The sequence below is a fragment of the Eschscholzia californica genome, unplaced genomic scaffold, assembly GCF_041429995.1.
Source record: "Eschscholzia californica isolate CP2 unplaced genomic scaffold, dmEscCali1.0.p SCAF_5, whole genome shotgun sequence".
Classification (NCBI taxonomy): domain Eukaryota; kingdom Viridiplantae; phylum Streptophyta; class Magnoliopsida; order Ranunculales; family Papaveraceae; genus Eschscholzia; species Eschscholzia californica.
The window spans coordinates 8,551,775-8,573,095 of NW_028238472.1; the positions used below are offsets into that span (position 1 = coordinate 8,551,775).

General features: G+C 36.1%; 4 protein-coding genes across 5 annotated transcripts; 1 reads left to right on the forward strand and 3 right to left on the reverse strand.

The window, feature by feature from the left end:
• Positions 1–312: 312 nt before the first annotated feature.
• CT-BMY (chloroplast beta-amylase) lies at positions 313–3,312 on the forward strand. Its single transcript, XM_086641200.1, has 4 exons — positions 313–1,053; positions 1,338–1,548; positions 2,091–2,201; positions 2,376–3,312. The coding sequence occupies exons 1-4, from the start codon at positions 524–526 to the stop codon at positions 3,162–3,164; spliced, it is 1,641 nt and encodes a 546-aa protein (XP_086497326.1). The 5' UTR covers positions 313–523; the 3' UTR covers positions 3,165–3,312.
• Positions 3,313–3,341: 29 nt separating this feature from the next.
• Positions 3,342–5,829, reverse strand: LOC147536796 (Putative membrane lipoprotein). 2 transcript variants are annotated; one of them, XM_086641202.1, is made up of 4 exons: positions 5,624–5,829; positions 5,329–5,496; positions 5,111–5,243; positions 3,342–3,603 (listed from the first exon to the last, which is right to left on the reverse strand). In XM_086641202.1, exons 2-3 carry the CDS (start codon positions 5,394–5,396, stop codon positions 5,138–5,140), a joined length of 174 nt encoding a protein of 57 aa, XP_086497328.1. In that variant the 5' UTR covers positions 5,397–5,496; positions 5,624–5,829; the 3' UTR covers positions 3,342–3,603; positions 5,111–5,137. The 2 variants fall into 2 exon arrangements, with proteins under 2 accessions (XP_086497328.1, XP_086497327.1); XM_086641201.1 differs by lacking the exon at positions 3,342–3,603 and having other exon boundaries at positions 5,038–5,243.
• A 645-nt stretch (positions 5,830–6,474) lies between these two features.
• Positions 6,475–12,155, reverse strand: LOC147536797 (putative plant SNARE 11). The gene is made up of 11 exons (XM_086640143.1): positions 11,619–12,155; positions 11,373–11,532; positions 11,081–11,173; positions 10,432–10,525; positions 10,278–10,315; positions 9,439–9,533; positions 8,768–8,847; positions 8,228–8,284; positions 8,027–8,119; positions 7,870–7,944; positions 6,475–7,053 (listed from the first exon to the last, which is right to left on the reverse strand). Exons 2-11 carry the CDS (start codon positions 11,444–11,446, stop codon positions 6,958–6,960), a joined length of 795 nt encoding a protein of 264 aa, XP_086496269.1. The 5' UTR covers positions 11,447–11,532; positions 11,619–12,155; the 3' UTR covers positions 6,475–6,957.
• Positions 12,156–19,115: 6,960 nt separating this feature from the next.
• LOC147536798 (olee1-like protein) lies at positions 19,116–20,019 on the reverse strand. The gene is made up of 2 exons (XM_086644079.1): positions 19,726–20,019; positions 19,116–19,641 (listed from the first exon to the last, which is right to left on the reverse strand). The coding sequence occupies exons 1-2, from the start codon at positions 19,874–19,876 to the stop codon at positions 19,301–19,303; spliced, it is 492 nt and encodes a 163-aa protein (XP_086500205.1). The 5' UTR covers positions 19,877–20,019; the 3' UTR covers positions 19,116–19,300.
• Between the last annotated feature and the right edge of the window lie 1,302 nt (positions 20,020–21,321).

Below are 21,321 nucleotides of genomic sequence, written 5' to 3' on the forward strand. Positions count from 1 at the left end.
TTGCCGGCCAGCGACCTTCGCCGGTGAAGACGATGAGGTGGCGAGAAAATGAGGCGACGGAGAGAGACGATGAGATGGAGGAGAGAGAGGTGATGACTAGTTAACGGAATTGTAACGACAACTAAGAAAATGAGTCATCTGAATATTTTTTATAAAATATGAGACTAGGCGGGAAGCTGGTCACAAAGTTAGAGGATATTTGAGAAATAACCCTCATGAATTTAGATGTCTGTTTTCCAAAAAAAAAAAGTATGCCTATATGTTTTTGTTTTAACATATTTATCAGTAATAGTGTGAGAAGATGAGTTGGAAGAAAAGGGGGCCGACTAGTTTCGACATTTTGCTCTTTTTGAATGGTGTTTGAAATTTTACACTTTTTACCCTTTAGGAATGGACCCTACCTTATTTGTCTCCTAACAAAAGCCCTAAAAGTGAAGTTCTCTTTTTATAAATAACCACCACCACCCCTTCATACATCCTCATAATCTTCTTCCTTCATTTCAAAACAAACTTTCAAAAAACAATGGCTTTAACAATTCATTCTTCATCTTCTTTCATCAATCCAATAGACACCAAAACCCTAAAAACACAAGAAGAGTCCTTGGGGTTTGTTAGTTATTCTCAATTCAATCCACCATGTCGTTTACGTGCAAAAAGCTCCACGAAAGTCGAAGCTCTCCCACATGAGAAAAGCATGATTTTTTATGGAGAGAGAGATCATGAGATCTTGGAGAGGCTTCATGGGATATCCGGTGGCCGGAAGACAGGCTCGGAAGTGCCAGTTTTTGTGATGTTACCCCTCGATACGGTTTCAATGGGAGGGAATTTGAATAGAGCAAAAGCCATGAATGCTAGTTTGATGGCATTGAAGAGTGCTGGAGTTGAAGGGGTGATGGTTGATGCATGGTGGGGTTTAGTAGAGAAAGATGGACCTTCAAAGTATAATTGGGAAGGGTATTTTGAGCTTGTCCAAATGGTTCAAAAACATGGCCTTAAGCTTCAAGTTGTCATGTCTTTTCATCAATGTGGAGGAAATGTTGGAGATTCTTGCAGGTAAGAAAAATTTAATTTATAATTATTATAACTGAAAACTAAAATATACAAATAAACATATAACAAATTTTATTTAATAATATCTTCGATGAAAAGAGGTCCTTAGAACTTATAGTAATCTCTTTTCATCGAAGATATTATTAAATTTATTAAAACCTATGTGTTTGTAATTCTTTTCAATTATCAGGACTTTGTACTCACAAAAATACAATTATTTTATACAAAATACATTCAAAAAATGATCATTTTTTTAATATTTGTGCTCTGTGATTGGAAATTTGCAGTATTCCTTTACCTCCATGGGTACTTGAAGAAATAAGCAGGAATCCAGATCTAGTATATACAGATAGATCTGGTAGAAGGAACCCTGAATATATTTCCTTGGGTTGTGATTCATTGCCTGTTCTTAGGGGAAGAACACCCATCCAAGTTTACTCTGATTTCATGAGGAGTTTCAAGGAAAGATTTTCAGATTATCTTGGATCTGTTGTTGTGGTAAGACATCTATCTATCTATTTAAACTTATGTCACATGTTCCGACTAGAAGGTTGTTGGAGTCGGCTATGGGTAGAGTAAGAATCAACCCCCGATAACACGCCACAAATATCTCATATGAGAAGTTTGTATGTACAGACGTATTGAGACTCTGTCTATATAGAAATATCTAAGTTACGAGACGTATTATATAGAAATCGTTCTACAGTTTAGGTTAGGTCCCCGATGAAGCTAGATTTCTTGAAAAAATATCTTTAAATCATGCAGAAACACTAGAAAAGATTAGGTTTTATTTTTTAGTCATTTTGTGTCTCTAAAATATTATCTTGAACCACAAATATGGTTGGTTGGATTTAAAGATGAATAATACAATTCTTCTTTTTGAATTGAGTAATATCTTCAGTTGTCTGGGCCTACACTTTCAGTCCCTTTCAAAGAAAAAGTAGACAAAATATCTAGACTTTTTTGTTTGAGAAGAGGAGAATCTTTGATGAGTTGAGTTTGATTAAATTTTAATGTTTATTATTATTATTATTTTCCAGGAGGTGCAAGTTGGCATGGGACCTTGTGGGGAGCTTAGGTATCCAGCTTATCCAGAAAGCAATGGAACTTGGAAATTTCCTGGCATTGGAGAGTTTCAGTGCTATGACAAGGTATACTTCTTCAAAACCCTAATTTTATCAAAGATAATCCCAATCCCCACAATCTCCAGAACATAATACCACATGATCAAAATATAGACATGTATGAAATAAAAATATCATTCAAGTTGTTCTTTTTTCCTTTTTAATAATCTCTGAACAAGCACCATTTGATGTTAAAAACAGTATATGAGAGCTTCCTTGAAAGCAGCAGCAATGGCAATCAAACAGGAAGAATGGGGTAGAGGTGGCCCACACGATGCTGGTCAATACAACAATTTCCCGGAGGATACCGACTTCTTTAAGAGAGACGGAACATGGAAGACTGAGTATGGACAATTCTTTCTAGAATGGTACTCTGAGAAACTACTCGAGCACGGTGATCAACTACTAGGAGTTGCAGAGGGAATTTTCCGAGGAACTGGAGCAAAATTATCAGGAAAAGTTGCAGGAATTCACTGGCATTATGGAACTAGATCTCATGCGGCTGAACTAACAGCCGGTTATTATAACACGAGGGATAGAGATGGGTACGTACCAATAGCCAAAGTGATGGCGAACCGAGGGGTTGCTTTAAACTTCACCTGTATGGAGATGAGAGATGAAGAACAACCTTCATATGCAAATTGCTCACCTGAAGGATTAGTTAAGCAAGTTAAGATGGCAACTAAAACAACTGGAACAGATCTTGCAGGTGAAAATGCATTAGAAAGATATGATGAGAGAGCATTTGATCAAGTGTTGGAAACAAGTAGATCAGATTCGGGTAACGGATTGACAGCCTTTACATATTTGAGGATGAATAAGAGGTTATTTGAAGGCGAGAATTGGAGGAACCTGGTTGCATTTGCAAAGAGCATGTCTGAAGGTGGCCGGAAAGTCGGATTATCAGAGTATGATACTGGCCGATCAGATCTTTACGTTGGTATCATCATCAAGAAGAACACGACGAACAAGGAGGCTGCATTAGTATAGGTAATAAAAATGTAATTCGAAGTGTATTTTAGAAAGAAGAAAAGATTAGGAGTGGTACACAAGTACATATACTTATATTTCGAGTGTTATTTGAAAGACTTGAAATACCTAAATAAAAAAGAAAAGGAGAAGCATTATATTCCGCCAAGAATCACGAAGATTATATTTATGAGTTAGTGATATCAAGTGGTGTCTAAATGAATGGTTTTACCATAATTCTTTTCATGGTAAGAAAAACATGTCAAGTATATGAAATGAATTAGAACAAGAGCAGTATTTATATATTATAATTTACTCCCTCCAAAACAACGAAAGCCAATCCTATATTTATGATTTAATGTTGTCACGATATCTATAAGAGCACGGTTACTACTTCTACTCCCCGTGTGTTATCCCGATTTTTGTGAATATTCATAGTCGACGGTATGCTCTGGTGTTTCTGTATCAGTGAAAACATATAAAGCAATTTGTATTTAGTCTAAAAAGTTTGACAAAGATTGGTATGCATAATTGTTAGCATCGTTTGTAACTGTAAATGTTGACCCTATTTTCATGTGCTACGAATTGATCTACCTGACAACATCCTAATTGCTAACAACCACTGGAGCACAAATAAGGGTGTGAATAGTTGCAGAAGTTCAAAGAATAATAAGCCGAGGATAACTACGGTCTAGTTAATTGTCTAGCACAAGACCAATTACGCTGTAGGACTTCAGAGCTAAACTTCGTGTGTGCGAAGTTTAATGAAATAGACATTGTACGCACAACTTGCTTATGATCATTATTTATATGTTCCGCTTCCACTCTCACCTATCCAACATTAAAGCAAACTAACAGAAACAATACGGAATGAAGTCATTCACATTTTGAATTATCACCGAATGGTGCGCAGTTATGTACATTATAGAAGATCTTCTATAGGTCGTCCGGATTGGTTTCGTGAACATGTTTTCTCAGGTGCAATATTGCTTTCAATGTTTCCGAAAAATTTGTTACAAGAACATGGAAAAAAGAAAATTCGAACCCTGAAGGGCCTTATTGTCACTGAAGTTAGATATGAATATTTATGTAAGATGAAAAAGCACTGACTATAACCATACTTCAAAGATCATTTTCTACCTAACGACATCTATATCTAGATTAGATGTCGAAATTTGATTTCTCGACATTCAGACGCATATGAACACAATATTATCATTGTTTTTAGTCAAGGTCCTACTATTCAAAGAAGAGTATCCGTTTGCAGCTTATGCAGGAAGGTAATAAGACTTGGAATCAATCCCAATTTGAAAGCAATTGATGGATTGTTTAAAGGCTCAAAACTTCTCAAACAAAACGCTTAAAGTTACAAGAGACGAGAAAGCAACAATTAACTCACACAGCAATCTACTCTATAAATTAGAAAACTTAAACACTAATACCAATTACCAACTAACAAACAAAGACTGAAAGGGATGGACTAACAAGAGAGAAAGATAAAAACGCCTCTAACTAACAACCAAACCCTAATTGTATTGGACACAACGCGTTGCACAGTCATGGACTCATCCACGCAACTTGTATATATTGAATATTTGATGCAGTCACATATGTAGGATACGTGAATGACTGCGACTTCTCCATAAATTTCTATACACCTCCGCCTCATTTTACAATGAAACCCTTTTCATTCTAATGAAACCTCAGTTGGCAGTTTACTCTATTTATCTATGTCGTTGAGCTAGTGAGTCGATTCAGACACGGCTCGTCTCCCCTTTCCGTTCTTTATTTGTGTAAAATACGAAACTTAGAATAGTGATATATAATTTTTCGACATAGGAATTAATCACGATCTAAATTAAAAACCATTTTCCATGATCTTTACAAGAAAAGAGAACAAAATTTCACAATTGTTTTCATTCGATAAGTAGAAATACAATCTAAAGTCAAAGGTCAAATAAATGCACCTCATTATAAGATTGAAATTTTAGGGATTAATCACGAGTTACAGTGTCATTAGGATTGTTCCCTCGACGAAGATCATCGATGATATTCCCGAGCTCTTTACGAGAAGATTCTCTACCAAACATAAATCCATACCTGATTATAAATCATGAAATAAAAAATGTATTAGGTCATGAAAGAATTGAAACCCTAACCCTAGTTTAGAAACTATATATATTACCAGAAGGCAACAGCAGAAAAGACTCCAGCAGCACCTACTGTTTGAAGAAGACTGAATCTTTTATCCATCAAATCCTCTCTCTCTCTCTCTCTCTCTCTAAAAATTTCTTGTGTTGAAACGCTTCTGAATGAATACAGTATGAAGAGAGTGTGCAAGGAGAATAGAGTACTTGTGATATTTCGGCTTGGGACGCATTTTATTTGGCAGTTCTTGTCTCGAAATCCGAATAATATGAATTACTCGAAGTGGCTCTTTCGGGCATTCACGGAAAGGATGTAATTATTTCGAATTTGACCAATTAAACGAAACCTTCTAAAATCTGACTACTCAATTCAATTCAAACATCTGAATCTGACTTGGAGAAAAGAAAAAAAAAACCATTAAATTCTGACTTGGTAAAAAGAACCCATGCCGGAATGGCTATTTGATTTGATCCACCCATGGGATTCAAACTTGAAGTCAGATTTTAGATCTGACTTGAAAAAGTATGGCAGTGTAGTGGAGTTGGATACCGCAGAGCGTGAAGAATTTTGATACCCCAAGTCTTAGCAGTTATTAATATAGTTTCTGCTTTAGACATCGTAGATAAGGAGTTTTGTTCTTGGTGAAGACTCTATGAAACCATCAAAAAGACCTCAACACAGGAGTTTTGTTTTTGGTGAAGACTCCATGATCCCATGAAAAAGACCTCAACACTTACTAATTTTCGGCAGAACACCTATAGCCCCAGACTCTCTTGTTATCGATGTGGGAATTTCACTAGACTTGTTTAGCTAATCTGTGCGTTATATCAATTCTCCGTTCAATAGTTGAAGCCTCAGAAATTGAGATAATCTTTGAAACCTCTCTTTGAACTCGTTACTAGACAAATCCAAATTGAGTTTTCATTTAGATTTTTGGTTCAATCTAACGGTGAACTTTAATAATTTAATTGATTTGGAGGAAGTGTTTGCAGAAAGATAGATTACAACTCAACTGTAAGTTCATACCATTATTCACGTAAAAGGAATGGGCATAATTTTGGTTCACAAAACATTACCATCACTGCTAAATCCAATTAAAATAGTTGGATTCAAACCGAAATTGATTACCAAAACTGGTTCGAAGTCTACCATTCATATTTAACAACCTAGAGGGAAGAAAAGCTTTGTCTCATCAAATGGTACATCTTTAACACAAGTTGATATAATCTCAAATTGTTCAACGAAAGTAAATGAAAATACAAAATATTCAAAAATACCAGAGAAAAACCAGCTCACTCTGCATAAACACAAGTTCCCTCGCTCGCTAAAGTACACCAAGACATTAAATCACAAAACACAATCACAAGAAAACATCACAATTTACCGTCAACGAAGACACGCGCTTCATCGAATCGACTGAAGAAGAGAAACTGAACAATTATATCATCAGTATGGCGCAAATTGCATCACAGCAAAAAAACAGACGGTGACTTCATAAATATATTCTACATTCAACTCATTTATTTCCTTTAGCCCTGAATTAATCTGAGGTTAAAACTGGGTAGGTAGCTCATCTAGATAAGAAATGATTAACATCCACCTCTCATGCGTTCGTAATTTGAATGTGCACACGATATATGTTGAATAGATGTCCTTCTGATGCTAGCTAGACTTTGTCTGGGATCCAAAGAAGTTTTCGACTTTGGGCTGGTGGTGCAAGTCCAGGAATGTCACGAATGTCCTTGTTGTTTGGATTTACGAGCTGATAATCCAAAAAAACACAAATTATTTTAGAGCAGTTACATGAATTATAATGACAATCAGTAGAGCATATTATGTTTAATTAACATGAAAAGAAAATGCCAGAGTCAACAAGTAACGGCTGGTTCTTTTGCTTATTTAATCAGATCAGAGGATAATTCAAGTTAGAAATAGTTCGGAAAATACAGAGTTACTGATCACCAAAAGTACCAAAACGGTAGGGAGAATCTGGAAGACAATAGGGGAGGGCTTTGTCCAAGTGACTAAAGGTAGAAAATGTGTTCCTTGAATTGGTTAACATCTTGGCAAGGAGTTCAATTTTCATGTATCTTTGAAATCACTTAGAAAGAAGAAATAGCATAAACAATGTGGAGAACTTCAGGAATAAATCGATAACAGGTCACCCAAAAATTTAAAATTTTGTTGTAAGATGAGATAAGCGTTCAACAAATTGTTTAAGCCGTAAGCAAGGGCGGGACTGTACAATACTGAAAACTCAACCTCCTCCCCTTGCTGGGTAGCGGATTCCTCAATCAGTTTTGAGCACTTGGTCGATACAAACTCTAAATATTGTGTACAAGTAAGTTTATATTTGATGGAGATGGAGTTGTTTGATAACAAGTGGATCTATTTAGTGTACATAGTAACCCCAAAATTGTTCAAAAGCCAAAAGGTCACGCGGTCCAAACTAATGCGCACTGAAAAGGTAAACTCCTGGCGCCCCCACCGAAAACATGGTAATGTACAATAGGCATCCCAATAACATTGAATAAGACATGAAATTATTTAGAAACCAGAAAGAAAAAGGACGCCAAACCTTCACAATAATGATGGCTATGACTCCAACAACAACTAGAAAAAGCAACGCCATTATACACCGATCAGTAGCAACCTGAAAGAACAACTTTCATTCAGCACACGAAAATGGCAAACAGAATCTACAAGTCGGAAACCAGACAGGGTTAGAGATTGACCTGCCTACCGATTTCCTTAACCAGTTTGGAAGCCTTTTTGATGGAGAAATGAATTGAGTCCAACTCATTAACAATCCTACTCATTTGTTCTGTCTGTATATAACAAACATTGAGTTCCCAATACTTGCAGTAGCCATATATTGATTCGAAAAATGAAATTTTGAAGATTAATAGTATGATTCCTTTAATAACTATAAGTACCTGTGCCTTGAGAGCAGCTGCAGTCTCAGCTCCAACATTAACTGTGTCTTCGACAACCTATATCCATGAATGACATGAAAGACAGGATTATGTGAAAATCTACATTTATGTTTGGACTTAAAATCTATAATACACTAAATTACTTATGTTCAATGAACAAATTTACGCTCCAACCAGATGCTCCTCCAGATACGTCTTTCTTATGCATATCTTCCCAGATAGATAACTAAGGTCTACCATAGATAGACATAGGATGAGAAGATGGAAAATCAAAACTTGTACTCATTTTCTGGTTATTTTTTCAACTAGTCATCCCTTGTTCTATTATTAGAGCTTTTCATTTATTGAGCAACGAATATTAATCTTCAAGTGTAAAATAAGTTTGAAAGGAGGAGTTTGAACTTTGAAGCAGTATGAGGTCATGTTAGCACCCCGCTTCAGCAACATTCCTAGCGCTGATAAACTCAATGCAGTAGTCCAGTTTCAAAATAAACACGCAAGGTTCAAAATACTACAATGTTCTCGCAGGAAATAATTAACCTTCTTTGACCTCTCGATTGCTTGATCAGTCTCATCCATCATCCGGTTACCACTATCTATTAGCTGCTGATTGTTCATAGCTGCAAAAGTAGTAACAATTGTGCTTCAGAAAACAAAACATATTTGGGTAAATTAAGCTCTCTGCAACCTGCCCATTAACTTATATAAAATCCACATGTTAACATGCGAAAAGAATATCAAAATGTTAAATGTCCATGTGTCTGTGACTAGGATATATGAAAAAGAAACATCGGGGCGATCAAACCTCCTAGTTCAAAAATAATATCCATCTAAAGTGGCGTTTTGGGTTATAGTTAAACTTATATCTTTCTATAAAATCATTAAAATAAATTAGTGATGAATTCGATAATATGTAATTTTTTGCCAAGTTGCTCATTATCACCTCAACTTCCCCTTCATAGGGGCCTGCTCTAACGGGGAGGATCCCTCAAGAGCATGATATAAAATCAGTTTTATGACAGCCAAAATCCTTCATTTCCTATTTTCTCCATTTCCTTTCTTTGCCCCATCAATACCCAGTAAGTACAATATTTCAACTAAAGAGCTCAGCTCTTAAGTAAAACCAGTTGCTTAACATAAACACCGATAGCAAATATGTGAAAGCTGTGAAACAAAGGAAGGAGGAAGTTAACACTAAACTATGTGCTTACTTGAAGCCAGCAGAACATTTTCTTCACCAAATTCCTCTCCACCACCAGGCCCATCAAAAAGATCAACTCGCTTGTTGTCAAGAGTACTTGCATATCTGTCATTAGCAACATCACTAGTACTAAGCAATGGAAGATGAAATCTGTAAAGATACTAAAAAATCTCTAACAGATGGTGGAAATAAAACTAAAATCCATATATATATAATGATGAAGGTAAGCATGTAACAATCCTTTTGTTAAATATGTCTTCGTGCCTTTGTGGAAATTTTAGTTAACTTACTTAAGTCTATCTTAATGAAGATGTATATCGATAAAAGAGATTTTCAGAACTGATGCCAAAACTTGTCGCTCAAGCATTGTCGCTCAAGCATTGCGTATGAATACATTGTGCTGGCAAAACAAGTAAATCTACTAGGAGTCCCAGAAATACTTATAACAATATGGTGTGGAATATTAGTATATCATGACTCATGAGAACAATCTACAATATGGTCAGTGTTTTGGAGATACAAAAGAAAAAGTCTTAATGAAGCAAAAAAAGAATAAAATGACTAAAATTGGGTCAACCGGTGAAGAATAAATGCTCAAAAGTACATTGCAAATGATGATCTGATAAAATGATTTGATTTGCTAACAATGTTACAGATATGCTTATTGCAGCATTAATAGAATATGGTTACATCGTGTGTAGCTCAAAAAGTTCGAGGTAACAAAATAAAAACAAATTTAGAGGTTTAAAAATTGCCAAAGTAGAAATCAATGGTTAAATTTATGATCCATAACTTTTTTGGTGTTGAAGACAGAACAAAAGGAAAAGTAAATTTAAGAAGATAACTCACTGCTTCTTGAGAGCAACATAAGAGTTCAACTCTTTGATCTGGAAAAGAAATAACAACAGAATTCAGTTTAGTTATCATATCTACAACTGAAAATGGTATGATCTTTAATCTTTTAGCATCATCTAAAAAATCACTGTTCAAGGAGTCAACACACCATTGACTGTTTTTTCTCATTGAGCATTCTGTTTGTATCTGGACCATTTCTACTCTCCCCATCCTTTACTTCTCGGTCAAACTCCTTAATCAACCTGGTGAAACAACACATTCAATAAGCAATCTTGCCTCTGCTAGCTCTCCCTGTTGAATATGACTTTCACCAACCTTGAATGATCAGAATCATATAGGTAATAGGTTAATGAAATCAAAATAAACACTCTCTTCAGAATCTCTAAATATGACTAATAAGATTATTCCGGCAAAAGCATTTCTTACAACCTACAGACACGCTTCAACTTTGCATTGCTTCAGTGGGTTCAGTGACAGAGAAGCCCTGCAATACTAAGCTATTACTTATCTTCTCTCCTTTCTCACAAATCAAAATATGAAGATAGCTACTACAAAGTAACTTGAAACAAACTTTCGCCAAATGACCAAGCATTTCATATAGTTTTTTCAATCATGTCATGTCTAAAGGTAACGCGACAGTTTTCAACCACTAAAGAGTGTGTGATTCAATTTCAGATTGTTCCATTTGGGAAATCCTAAATGGGTAATTTGCGTTGCTTGTCCTTCATCAGTTCTCTTCATAAGTAGTTGCCGTTCAAAATTCCACTTAACAATGAAATGAGAAAGGATAATTTTACCTCTTACATTCGCGCATCTTTCCCGTGAGCTCTTCCAATTGTCGGCTTTGCCTATTTGAGTCCTTAATCTTCTCCAACTTCTGAAACCCATTACTGTAATAAAGGGTAAATGACCAAGTCAGTAACCCTTTTCTAGAAAGTAGACACTTAATCTTATCACAAGTTAATAGATCCTAATACTCCATTATCAGTATATTTCAAGTATTGAACCAATCAAAATTCAGACATTATCATCATCAATGCAGAAAGTAAAATAAAAATTAAGCCTTGAAATGTTGAAATTCAAACTTACGATAAAGCTCTAAAGATATCGCTAATTTGTCCATCGATATGAGCTAGCTCATCACTTATATCAGATAAATCCATCTCCAATCTAGATTTCTAGGTATTTCGTTTCTAGAATCAAAGCTACGCCCTTTTCCACTACCAAAATTCTACGTCCCGCATCAAATCTACAAAATCAAAATACAAAATATTCAACACAAAAACATTCAAAATCTTCAAAAAATCATCAAATATAGCAATAGAAAACCTTTACCTCTATTCTCAGATCCACATCGATGATTTCAACAACAAAAAAAAAACTAGATCTCACGCATCAAATCCGAGCAAGAAACTTCAATATCGTTTAACAATCTTTACGAAAGAGATCAACTTTGAAATCGATCAAATAACCCTAAAATATGAAGTCAATCACTCTCAAATGTAATGATTTAACACCAAATTGAAGAAAGAAACCTGTCTCTGAATCAAATCGGTTCAATGTAGGTCAACTATGTTGAAATCGGATAAACTTAATCGAGGAAACCAAAATGTTAGGTTTTTTTTCAAGGGTTTCTTCCGGTCTTCTCTGCCGCTGAAAGATCTATGATAATGTGTGATTCTTGTGATTTTTTACAGAAGAAGATTTTTTTTTTTTTTCTTCTTCTTTCTCTCTCTTGTTTTTGTTTTGTTTTGTTTAGTTTCTCTCTCTAGATTTAAATGTCGCGCTGAATCATCCGTTTAAATCGCTATTGTTCGTAAGGAACCTACGAGCACGTATTGTTCATGAAAGTGATTAGTTATAGTTTAAGGTAGTGCTTCGGGTAGATTCTATCTGTCGATTATAACGGCGGCTCTCACATTTTCCGTCCACTCTGGGTGTATATCAGCTGTTTTTTAGAAATGGAGGGGTGGTCCTTATATTGTTATTAAAGTGGGGGGCTGTGTCAAAATCTCCCTTATATCATTGACTTCTCATTGCAAATTTTAGGTGTGGTTTGTTTTCATGCACTTAGAAATTTTGTCTGTCATTAACTTTTAGTTTGTCAAATACTAATTTTCTATTCTCTTCAGATTTAGGTTAGGTTTGTTGGGTGGATCAAGGTCTGAATTTGGGCTCTCAACAAAAAACCAAAAAAAAAAAAAAAGGTATGAATTTGGATGTATACCCCACATCCGTAATAGTGTAGTTGTTTGGATTCGCTTCTAAAACTTTTGGGAGGTTGTCAGTTCAATTCCTAAGAGTTCCAGTTTACCGTCTTGAATTATCTCATATAATTTATACTATAAATAAATGTTGTGTCAAATATTAGTTAGCTTTAACCAGTCAAGAAGCATGTGACGGATCCATGAATACACACGAGCGCGACAAAACCAACAGAGAAGTGGTCTAAAGAGTTATGTCACCTAAACTCTTAGATGGGAGGTCGCAACGAGTCCCCTAGGCACCTTCAACTGTGCCACGACTTAAAGGCCAATAGAAGGGTGGATCTGCGTCAAATATGCAACCTGAACCTTGGAACGGGAAGTCTGCAAAAGTACACTTGACACTTTGATCTCTGTTCTGGTGGGAGAAATGTTTGTTACGCATAAGCCTCTATCCTTAGAGATACAAAAGAACCAACAAAGGTACGCGTGACTGAAGTTAAGCCAAACCCAATTATTGAGGATGTGATGGAAGTCAATGAGGGAGATTCCATCGTGAGAAATGAAGAGATTGGAGAGCTCAGCCTTGAGCCAACAAAAATCAAAGCAGAAGATATGATGGAGTAAGGCGTCTCAGAAGATATGAATGATCCCAGTACAAATCGAGATCTTAGAGGCAGAGGTTACCTATGTGGGAAACACCCTCACAGAAGCAGAAAGACAAGAACTGACAAAGTTCTTAAGAAGTTATCGACGCATCTTTGCCTTCAACATGGAGGAAGTGGCTAGCATAGATGGCGCCATAATCTCCGACAAGTTGATCTTGACACCAGAACACCAACCCATCGAGCAGGAAAAGAGGAATCTCGCCCTAGAGAAATAGATAGAGATAATCAACTAGGTAAGAAAGCTAGTGGCGTCAAGAGTAATTAGAAAGGCATATTACCCTGAGTGGCTTGGCAACGTAGTGTTGGCCCCAAAGAAAAGCAATAGTTGGAGATTGTGGGTGGACTACACTGACTTGAACAAAGCTTATCCCAAAGACAACTTCCCTCTACCTTTGAGAGATCGGCTAGTAGATTTGTCGACATGATATGTTCTATTAGGTTTCACAGACGTCTTTGTTGGGTACCATTAGATAGCCATGCATCCCGCAAAACTAGAATCATACAACATTCAGAATGGTGATAGGGTCACACTGTTATAATCAAATCTATTTCGACTTGAAAACGACGGGGCAACTTACCAGAGTTTGGTTAAAGAGATCTTCCTAAATCTGATCGAGAATACAATAGAGTGTTATGTGGATAACATGATTGTAAAAACTATGTCCAGACATACCTCTTCCCAAACCTGACAATGACATTTGCTAGACTCTAAACATATAAGATGATACTAAATCCAAAGAAGTATGCTTTTGAGGACGTCCGACAAGTTCTTCCGCTTCATGATCATCCACAGAGGAATCGAGGCCAACCCTTCAAAGATCATCGCCCTGTTGAAGATGTTGAGCCCAATGACGACGAGATAAAGGAGAAGTGTAGAGACTCACTGGCAGCCTCGCCTCTTTCTCTCGGTTTTTGCGCAAAATGGGACACAAAGCGTTGTCGTCATTTTAAATCCTGAGGAAGTTACACGGATTAGAATAGACAGAGGATGCAAAACGAGCCTTTTAGTGAGGTTATACTATTTTTATGGCTCTACTGATATACGTCGTTGGAAATAGTAGGGTTTCTCGCCACTATTCAACCACTATTTCTGGGGCATATATCAATAAAGCCATCAGAAATAGCCTTTTTTCGACGGAAGGAGACCCGTCGAAAAAAGTGTTTCCTACGCCACTATTTCCGATAGACATCAAATCACTTTGTAGCTTTTTGTATACACCTTTTCCAAACTTAAACTAAAATGTTATAACATAGAAAAACTCTCCTCCATCGTTGATTGTATAGGTGATGGAGCCACAATTAAAATAAGGAAAGACCGAAGTATCCCTCTACTCCTTTTAGGGAAACATATTCCCATCATTAAACCCCCTTCTAACATTTTTTTAGCTTTGTTACTCGATCATCGATCCGAACCAGTGGAATACGTTGCTCCTTTTAACTAGATGTTATTTAATCAACAAATCAGAGGCAATTCTTAAAGGTTGCGGCTATGGGGAATAAAGAAAAATCTCCGGGGCATAAAGACTTAGTCAATCAAAGTTGACTTAGAGGGCATATTTATTTGTTAGCCCAAAAATAAATCTGATTGCTTTTTAACTCTTATTCTTCAATTCCCGCCTTTACCCATATATTTCCTCTTTCTTTTATTCTCATTCCAAAAGCCTGCAAGCTTTCTTAAGCTTGTTTTAAATCCTCTTCACTTCAACTCTTCCTCTACCCATTATCTCTCTCTAAACTTTCTCTCTCTAAAGATAATAACCCGAATGTAATACCCTATAACACAACTGGTTATTCTAGTGAGAGAAATGATATCATGAAAGAGGGAGAATGGAGTACAGATCATACTTGTGTTGTTAGTAGTTTATTTGGGTAAGATTACAATTTATAAGAAAGGAAAGATTATGTCATATTAAAGTATTGATTTCCATTGTTTTAAAAGTGAAGAAAGAACAGATGTAAATTGATGAAAACCCTAAATTTACCCAACCACCACTTAGGCAATTCTCTTTACTAACAAAATGGAAACAAAACTCTACGTTCTTGTTGTCTATTACTTTCTTAATTTCTCATATTCCCTCTCTACATAAATTAAATTCATTCTAGATTCTACAGAAACATTAGGGTTTTTAGAGAGCGAAAGAGGAACAGACAATTGGTAAGGTTAAATATGTGGTGGTAAGTGAAAGTGGGGACGGTCGATCATCCGTCACTGTTTTTTCACCACCACCATAAGTTTGAGAAAGATGGAAAAAAGAGACAGAGCAGAGAAAATAAAATGATAGCGGTGGGTGAAAATTATGGCGGTGATGGTCGGAATGTGTGGATGAAGGTGAGGTGAAGATGGAGTCTAAGGGTTAGAAAACAATTTGATATATTTTAGGACTAAAAAATAAATATGCCCCCTAAGTCAATCTTGATTGACTAATTCTTTATGCCCCGAAGATCTTTTGTTATTCTCCAAAGCCGCGACCTTCTTAAAACCCAACTTTCTTATCAACAAACAAGGAACACCATACATCTAGCTTGGGAAAATTCACATCAAAATCTTACTATAAGTGTGAGGAACATCACCTACACAATCAATTGTCTCCCAAGATCCTCATATTCAGTTGACACCTCGCCAACAATGGAATAGCAGTACTCATACGCATTGGAAAGATCAATTTTATTATTGATTATACATTCTACCTATGCGAACAAGTGTATGACACAATTGATCACTTATTTTGCCAGTGCCCGATCGTCACAACCATCTTCAGTGCCAGAAGGATCCGACTGATGCAGGACTAAAGATTAAAATCACAGTCCATCTTACCACTCATTGACTCGAGGTCAAATCAGGTAAATATTGAAGTATGTGCTTGTGTAATTGTCTTCAACGTTTAAAAAAGGAAGAAAGAAAGAACATATTTATGAGTCTTCATTTCATGATTCCATCCATAATCTATTATTACAAACACACTAACAAATATCTTTTCACTCTCCCAAGTCTCAAGGTTGTATACACCCGGTTCCACCTAGCGAGGGAACAACTAACCACCTTGTCCAGTCGAGACCCTAGCTCAGGACATCAAGATCAATGTCGATGGTCCCTTTACAACCTCGAAGGTCAGAGCAGTAGTCACCCAAGATGATTATGGTCCTTCCGTAGGAGCCTCATGTAAACAAATCCATGCACAATTGGCTGACAAAAGCAAGGTGCAAGCTTACTTACTCGATGTTCAACTCACGATCCATTTCCCGTCAACAAATTTTACCATCAAAGGCGACTTGCAAGTGGTGGTGATTGGTGAATAGTCTAAATAGCACAGTCAAGAAATACCATGGAGGCACCAAAAATTAGGAGAGAAGATCTTTTCATTAGTTGCGGCTTATGACAATATCCTGTTTCGTCCAAACCATCATTGTCCGAAATTTTGATGTAACAAGATTTTGGAATATATAGAATCCTCCAGTCTGTATAGAATCTAGTCTACATGAACCTATGAAATCTGTCTTTGACAAAAAAAAATTAACTTATATAGGCCCATAGAAAAGCTACATGTAAATATAGCACTAGTTCAAAAAGGTAAACTTTTTTTTTTTGTTCAACTAGATATTCATATATTAAATAACAAAGTTATTACAATACTTATTAACTAACATACAAGGGACATTCCTTCATAGTTTAGTAGCTTCCTTCTTTCTCGCTCATTTCGCTAATTTATCTGCACTGGAGTTGCATTCTCTCTTCGTGTACTCGAATTTCACCGCTTCAAATTCGTGTTTATTATCGCAAATTTTTCGTATGTGCATCAGGGATTGCCAGTGAAGTGAATGATATTTATTGTGAAGATGTTTGATGAGATTGATATTGTCGCTTTCCATAATGATATTCTTGTGATTGTTCTCTTTTGCCCATTCAATTCCGAATAATATATCCATAGCCTCCCCTTCTTCACTATTTCTGGCTCTGGTAGATTTTACTTGAGCTGCTCTAAATTTAGATTCTGCATTGTGAACAATCAAGCTAATTTCAATATTGGATGTTAGGTCAATAAAGGATGCATCAACGTTAATTTTTATGAAATTTTGAGCTGGCGGTTGCCATTTCTCGTTAGTTTTTTGTTTGATTTTCTCTTGTTTTTTCGTGATTTTAGGGAAGTTTTCAATCATTCTAATTATTTTTTTGAGATCGTTGATTTCATGTTGAAAGCAATGATCGCATCTCACTTTCCAAAGGATCCATAATATGTTCGCAAAGTGAATATTCTCTTTGGTATAACAGCCGTTATCATCTGCTTCCCAAGAGAATATCCATTCAGAAATAGAAGTAATGTTTTCAGAGATGATATTGTAGTGAAACCATATATTTTTAGCCAAAGAACAATGTAATAAAGCATGTTCAATAGATTCTGTATAAGTGCAATTCGGGCACGAAATGTTGTTGTCAATGTATTTTCCTATTCTTTCTTTAACAGGCAGAGCTTTGGTAAAGATTTTCCATATAAACATCTTTATTCGCGGTATAGTTTGGATAGACCAAATGAAGTTCCAGTTCTGATTACTTGTATTAGTGTTCATATGGTTGGAGCTAAGATGCTGGTACATAGAGGTAACTGTGAATTTGCCCGACTTGGTAAGCTTCCACCTGAGCTTGTCTTTTCCTCCAGTGTTAAGCGGTATTGCTCTAATGAGATTCTGAGTAGTAGCATCAAAATTCTCTCTGAGAATATCAATATTCCAATTGTTGTTAGAGATAAGTTGAGATACTTTAGTAAGTTCGGATTGATTGTTGTTCGAGATTGTACTATTGATCTCAGGGATCCAATTGTCAGTCCATATGTTGATGTCATTTCCCGATTGCACTTCCCATGCTGTTAATTCTTCAATTTGATTATAATGTTTCCTTATAGTTTTCCAGTTCCATGAGTGATGCGCTTTAGCAGGGCCCGGGGTTTGGGAGTGAGGAAAATATTTTGCTTTAAGTAGTTTAACCCAAACCGCCTCCGGCTCTGTTTTGATTCTCCACGTCATTTTAGAGAGTAAAGATGTATTATCCAGATCTGGCATGTGGAGCCCTAGGCCTCCCTGATTCTTTGGTTTGCAAATATCTGACCATGCTTTGGTGCAAATTCCTTTAGACTTACCCCACCAAAAGTTCCGCTGAGCGGCATTAATTAAATCCATCGTTTTTTTTTTATTAAAACGGAAATACATTAAACTTTAAAGTAGTCTACAATACAAATAATACAAATCAAAATTATAAAAAATGAGGAAATGCATGATGTATCTTCGATCTGGTTGAATGGGAGATGAAACTTGTACCTAGCATCCTTCGTCTTCTGTTTCCACCATCTCTTTAGTTTAGAAGATACGGAATTTCTATAAGCTCCCCGTATTATCTCTATAGGCACCACATTTACACATGAATCCCTCAAAAATCTTGGTTGCAAAAAGCACGTAGCGGTAATGTGGGGTGCCTATAGACCTACCCTAGAAGACATACACAACTCTTGAGAAACCCATGTGTCTTTTCTTATTTCCTTTGACATTATATTCCGAGAGTCCAAACATTTACCTGACATTGCTGTTACATAATGAATACAATATAGAATAACATCATTAATTAAATTAGCATAACAACTACTATATATCATAAAGACATTTGAACCCTAAAGCATATAAAAACCCTTATGTCATCTTAGGTGCCAAGAAACAATCTATTCCTAATTTTACTTATTGTCTTAATTACATGGAATAATATTAATGATATATTGCTTTCACCGAAGTTTGATCTCAAGACCTCGTTAGATAAAGAAAAGGTAGGTACCAAATGAAAAAAAATGGTAAATCTGTCTTTTATCCTTGTGTGAAAGACAAACAAAAATGATATCAACCGAATGGATTGTTTTTTATTTATTATTTATTGTCGTATTATCGAATTATAAATACAAACAATTAACAAAAAATTGCTAGTCTTTTATCGATATAACTTCCTTTAGTGGATATAATTACCAAAATAGATCGATATTACATGAAACAATAAAAGCAACAAAATAGAACCACATAATAGATTCCAATGAATATATTAACTAAAGGAAGTTATTCTCATCCTTATTTTATCCATAAAAATTGGAACAAAGTTATAACCAATTTTTTAAGTTCAAGCGATCATAATATCCTCAGGAGTAAGACCCAATGCGGCTATAACTTTACCGCAAGAAGCAAGTGGTTCTTTCTTCAAGAATCCCAAAGAGTTAACGAAACGTACTGGAGAGGGAATACCACTGTTGCTTGTAATAAGAACACGACCCATGGTTCGGCCGGGTGCCTTTTCGTTGCAGTCTTCTCTTGGGCTCTCTTTTGCAATAACTTCACAAACTTCTTCTTCGTGATCTCCATTTGCTGCGATCGAGTAAATACCTTTGTCGTTGGTTTCACCGTCGGCGGTGTATGTTACGTGTCCACCTTCACGATCTCTGCATTCTAGTGTCACCTTAGCACCTAGACACACAAAAAGAAATACGGTTATAACGGAGAAAGAACGACGACCATAAAATTTTGAACGAGTATAAATATTGATATTACCTTTGATAGGTTCGGTAATTTCAGTTTCAAATCCGGCCCTGCATGTATCGCAGTAAATCTTGCCTTCGACATGAAAATCATCGGCACGAGCAACAGACAAGATGCATAGAGCAGCAACAAGAAAAACAACAATTTGAGAAAACTTTGCCATCTATTGAATATTTTGTTTTGAAACTAATTGCTTGAGAAAAGATGGCTGAGAGAATTCTCTAAAACAAGATTGCTTGATATTAAAGATAAACATTTAATGGGCTTATATAGGGTATTAAGTAGTCTAATTTTAGATAGGTGGTTGTTATTTGTTAGGCATTTTGTTCGTTTATTTGAACTAGTCTAATTAAAGGACAATTATTTGTGGGAAGGAGAAAAAAGGGGACAACCCTAACTTACTAACTTACGTGTAAGAATTATTAGGTTGTTTTCTAAATTTATGTATCTTTACTTGATTTTATTTGTTTTGCTCTTTGATCCAAAATTTGAAAATATTTTGTTTTTATCCCTCGAAACACTTATTTCCACTAATATTTCTTTGCACTTTACCACAATATCAGCAAAACTTAGGGATAATGTTTGTAGTCATGTGTAATGGATAACGCGATTTTGGACAATAACCTAAGTTATTGCAACACAATAACTAGGTTATTGCAACAAGAATACTTGAAGTAATTGAATAATACAAAGGGGATATGGTCACAGTTGAGTATCATGTTACATGTGAATGATTTGCATAAGCAGCAAGATCGATCAAGTGCAATAGTATTACAACTTCTATAGCAGAAAATAAATAAAATAGATTCAATAGAAGATGCTTGATGATGGACATAGAAAATGATGGAGCTTAGATCCCATCCAATAACTATGTACAAGACGTGATCCACCATCCAGAAGAGTCACTAAACACCGCCCCACATGCCGAGTCCGTTGCAATGATCGCCCGTGAATATGTATTTTAGAGTGGTGGTTCGGTGCTTAAGCCGTGGTAGGCCCTGATTAAGAAATGTTTTTTGTAATACGTGAAAGTTGGTAACCCTAGTATGATAAAAATAGAGCGCGGCTTCGGAGAATAAAGGAAAATCTTTGGGGCTTAAAGAATTAGTCAATAAACGTTGATTTGGGCATTTCTTATTTTAATCCAAAAATTGACTTGATCAAACATTGCCCCCTAATCTCAATCTCCCCCCCCCCCCCCCCTCTCCCTCATGTTCTCTCTTTCTCTTTCACTTATTATCTCTCTCACGTTCTGACTTTAGATCTTTCTCTCTTTCTTTTATTGTAGATAACTTTCATCTCTCTCGATGCGGGCATATTTCTCTGTAGATTAGTTTCTCTTTTTCTCTTTCTCGCAGTCTTTATCTTTTTTTTCGCAGTCTCTGTCTCTCTCCCCCTCTCTCTCTCTCTCTCTTGCAGTCTGCATAGATCTCTTTGTAGAGATCACAAAGTTTGTGGCCACGAAATGTTTTTTTGCCACAAAATGGTCAGGGCCACGAAACGTTTTGTGACCACAAATTCTCGGAGGGTTTTGCCAGAAACCTCCCTCGAGGTCTGGTCACTTCCCTTCACCGAACAATGTTTGTGAAAGAGAGAGAGAGAGAGAGA

What these genes read in the sequence shown, in the direction of transcription:
- LOC147536797 (XM_086640143.1), bottom strand. Translation starts at nt 11,446, where the DNA reads ATGGATTTATCTGATATAAGTGATGAGCTAGCTCATATCGATGGACAA. An exon ending in CAATCGAGAGGTCAAAGAAG is followed by an intron (nt 8,285 to 8,767) that starts GTTAATTATTTC and finishes TCATGGATATAG; the next exon opens with GTTGTCGAAGACACAGTTAA. An exon ending in TAGCCATCATTATTGTGAAG is followed by an intron (nt 7,054 to 7,869) that starts GTTTGGCGTCCT and finishes TTGGATTATCAG; the next exon opens with CTCGTAAATCCAAACAACAA.
- CT-BMY (XM_086641200.1), top strand. Translation starts at nt 524, where the DNA reads ATGGCTTTAACAATTCATTCTTCATCTTCTTTCATCAATCCAATAGAC. An exon ending in ATCTTGGATCTGTTGTTGTG is followed by an intron (nt 1,549 to 2,090) that starts GTAAGACATCTA and finishes ATTATTTTCCAG; the next exon opens with GAGGTGCAAGTTGGCATGGG. An exon ending in AGTTTCAGTGCTATGACAAG is followed by an intron (nt 2,202 to 2,375) that starts GTATACTTCTTC and finishes TGTTAAAAACAG; the next exon opens with TATATGAGAGCTTCCTTGAA.
- LOC147536796 (XM_086641202.1), bottom strand. Translation starts at nt 5,396, where the DNA reads ATGGATAAAAGATTCAGTCTTCTTCAAACAGTAGGTGCTGCTGGAGTC. An exon ending in TTTTCTGCTGTTGCCTTCTG is followed by an intron (nt 5,244 to 5,328) that starts GTAATATATATA and finishes ATTTATAATCAG; the next exon opens with GTATGGATTTATGTTTGGTA.
- LOC147536798 (XM_086644079.1), bottom strand. Translation starts at nt 19,876, where the DNA reads ATGGCAAAGTTTTCTCAAATTGTTGTTTTTCTTGTTGCTGCTCTATGC. An exon ending in AATTACCGAACCTATCAAAG is followed by an intron (nt 19,642 to 19,725) that starts GTAATATCAATA and finishes TTGTGTGTCTAG; the next exon opens with GTGCTAAGGTGACACTAGAA.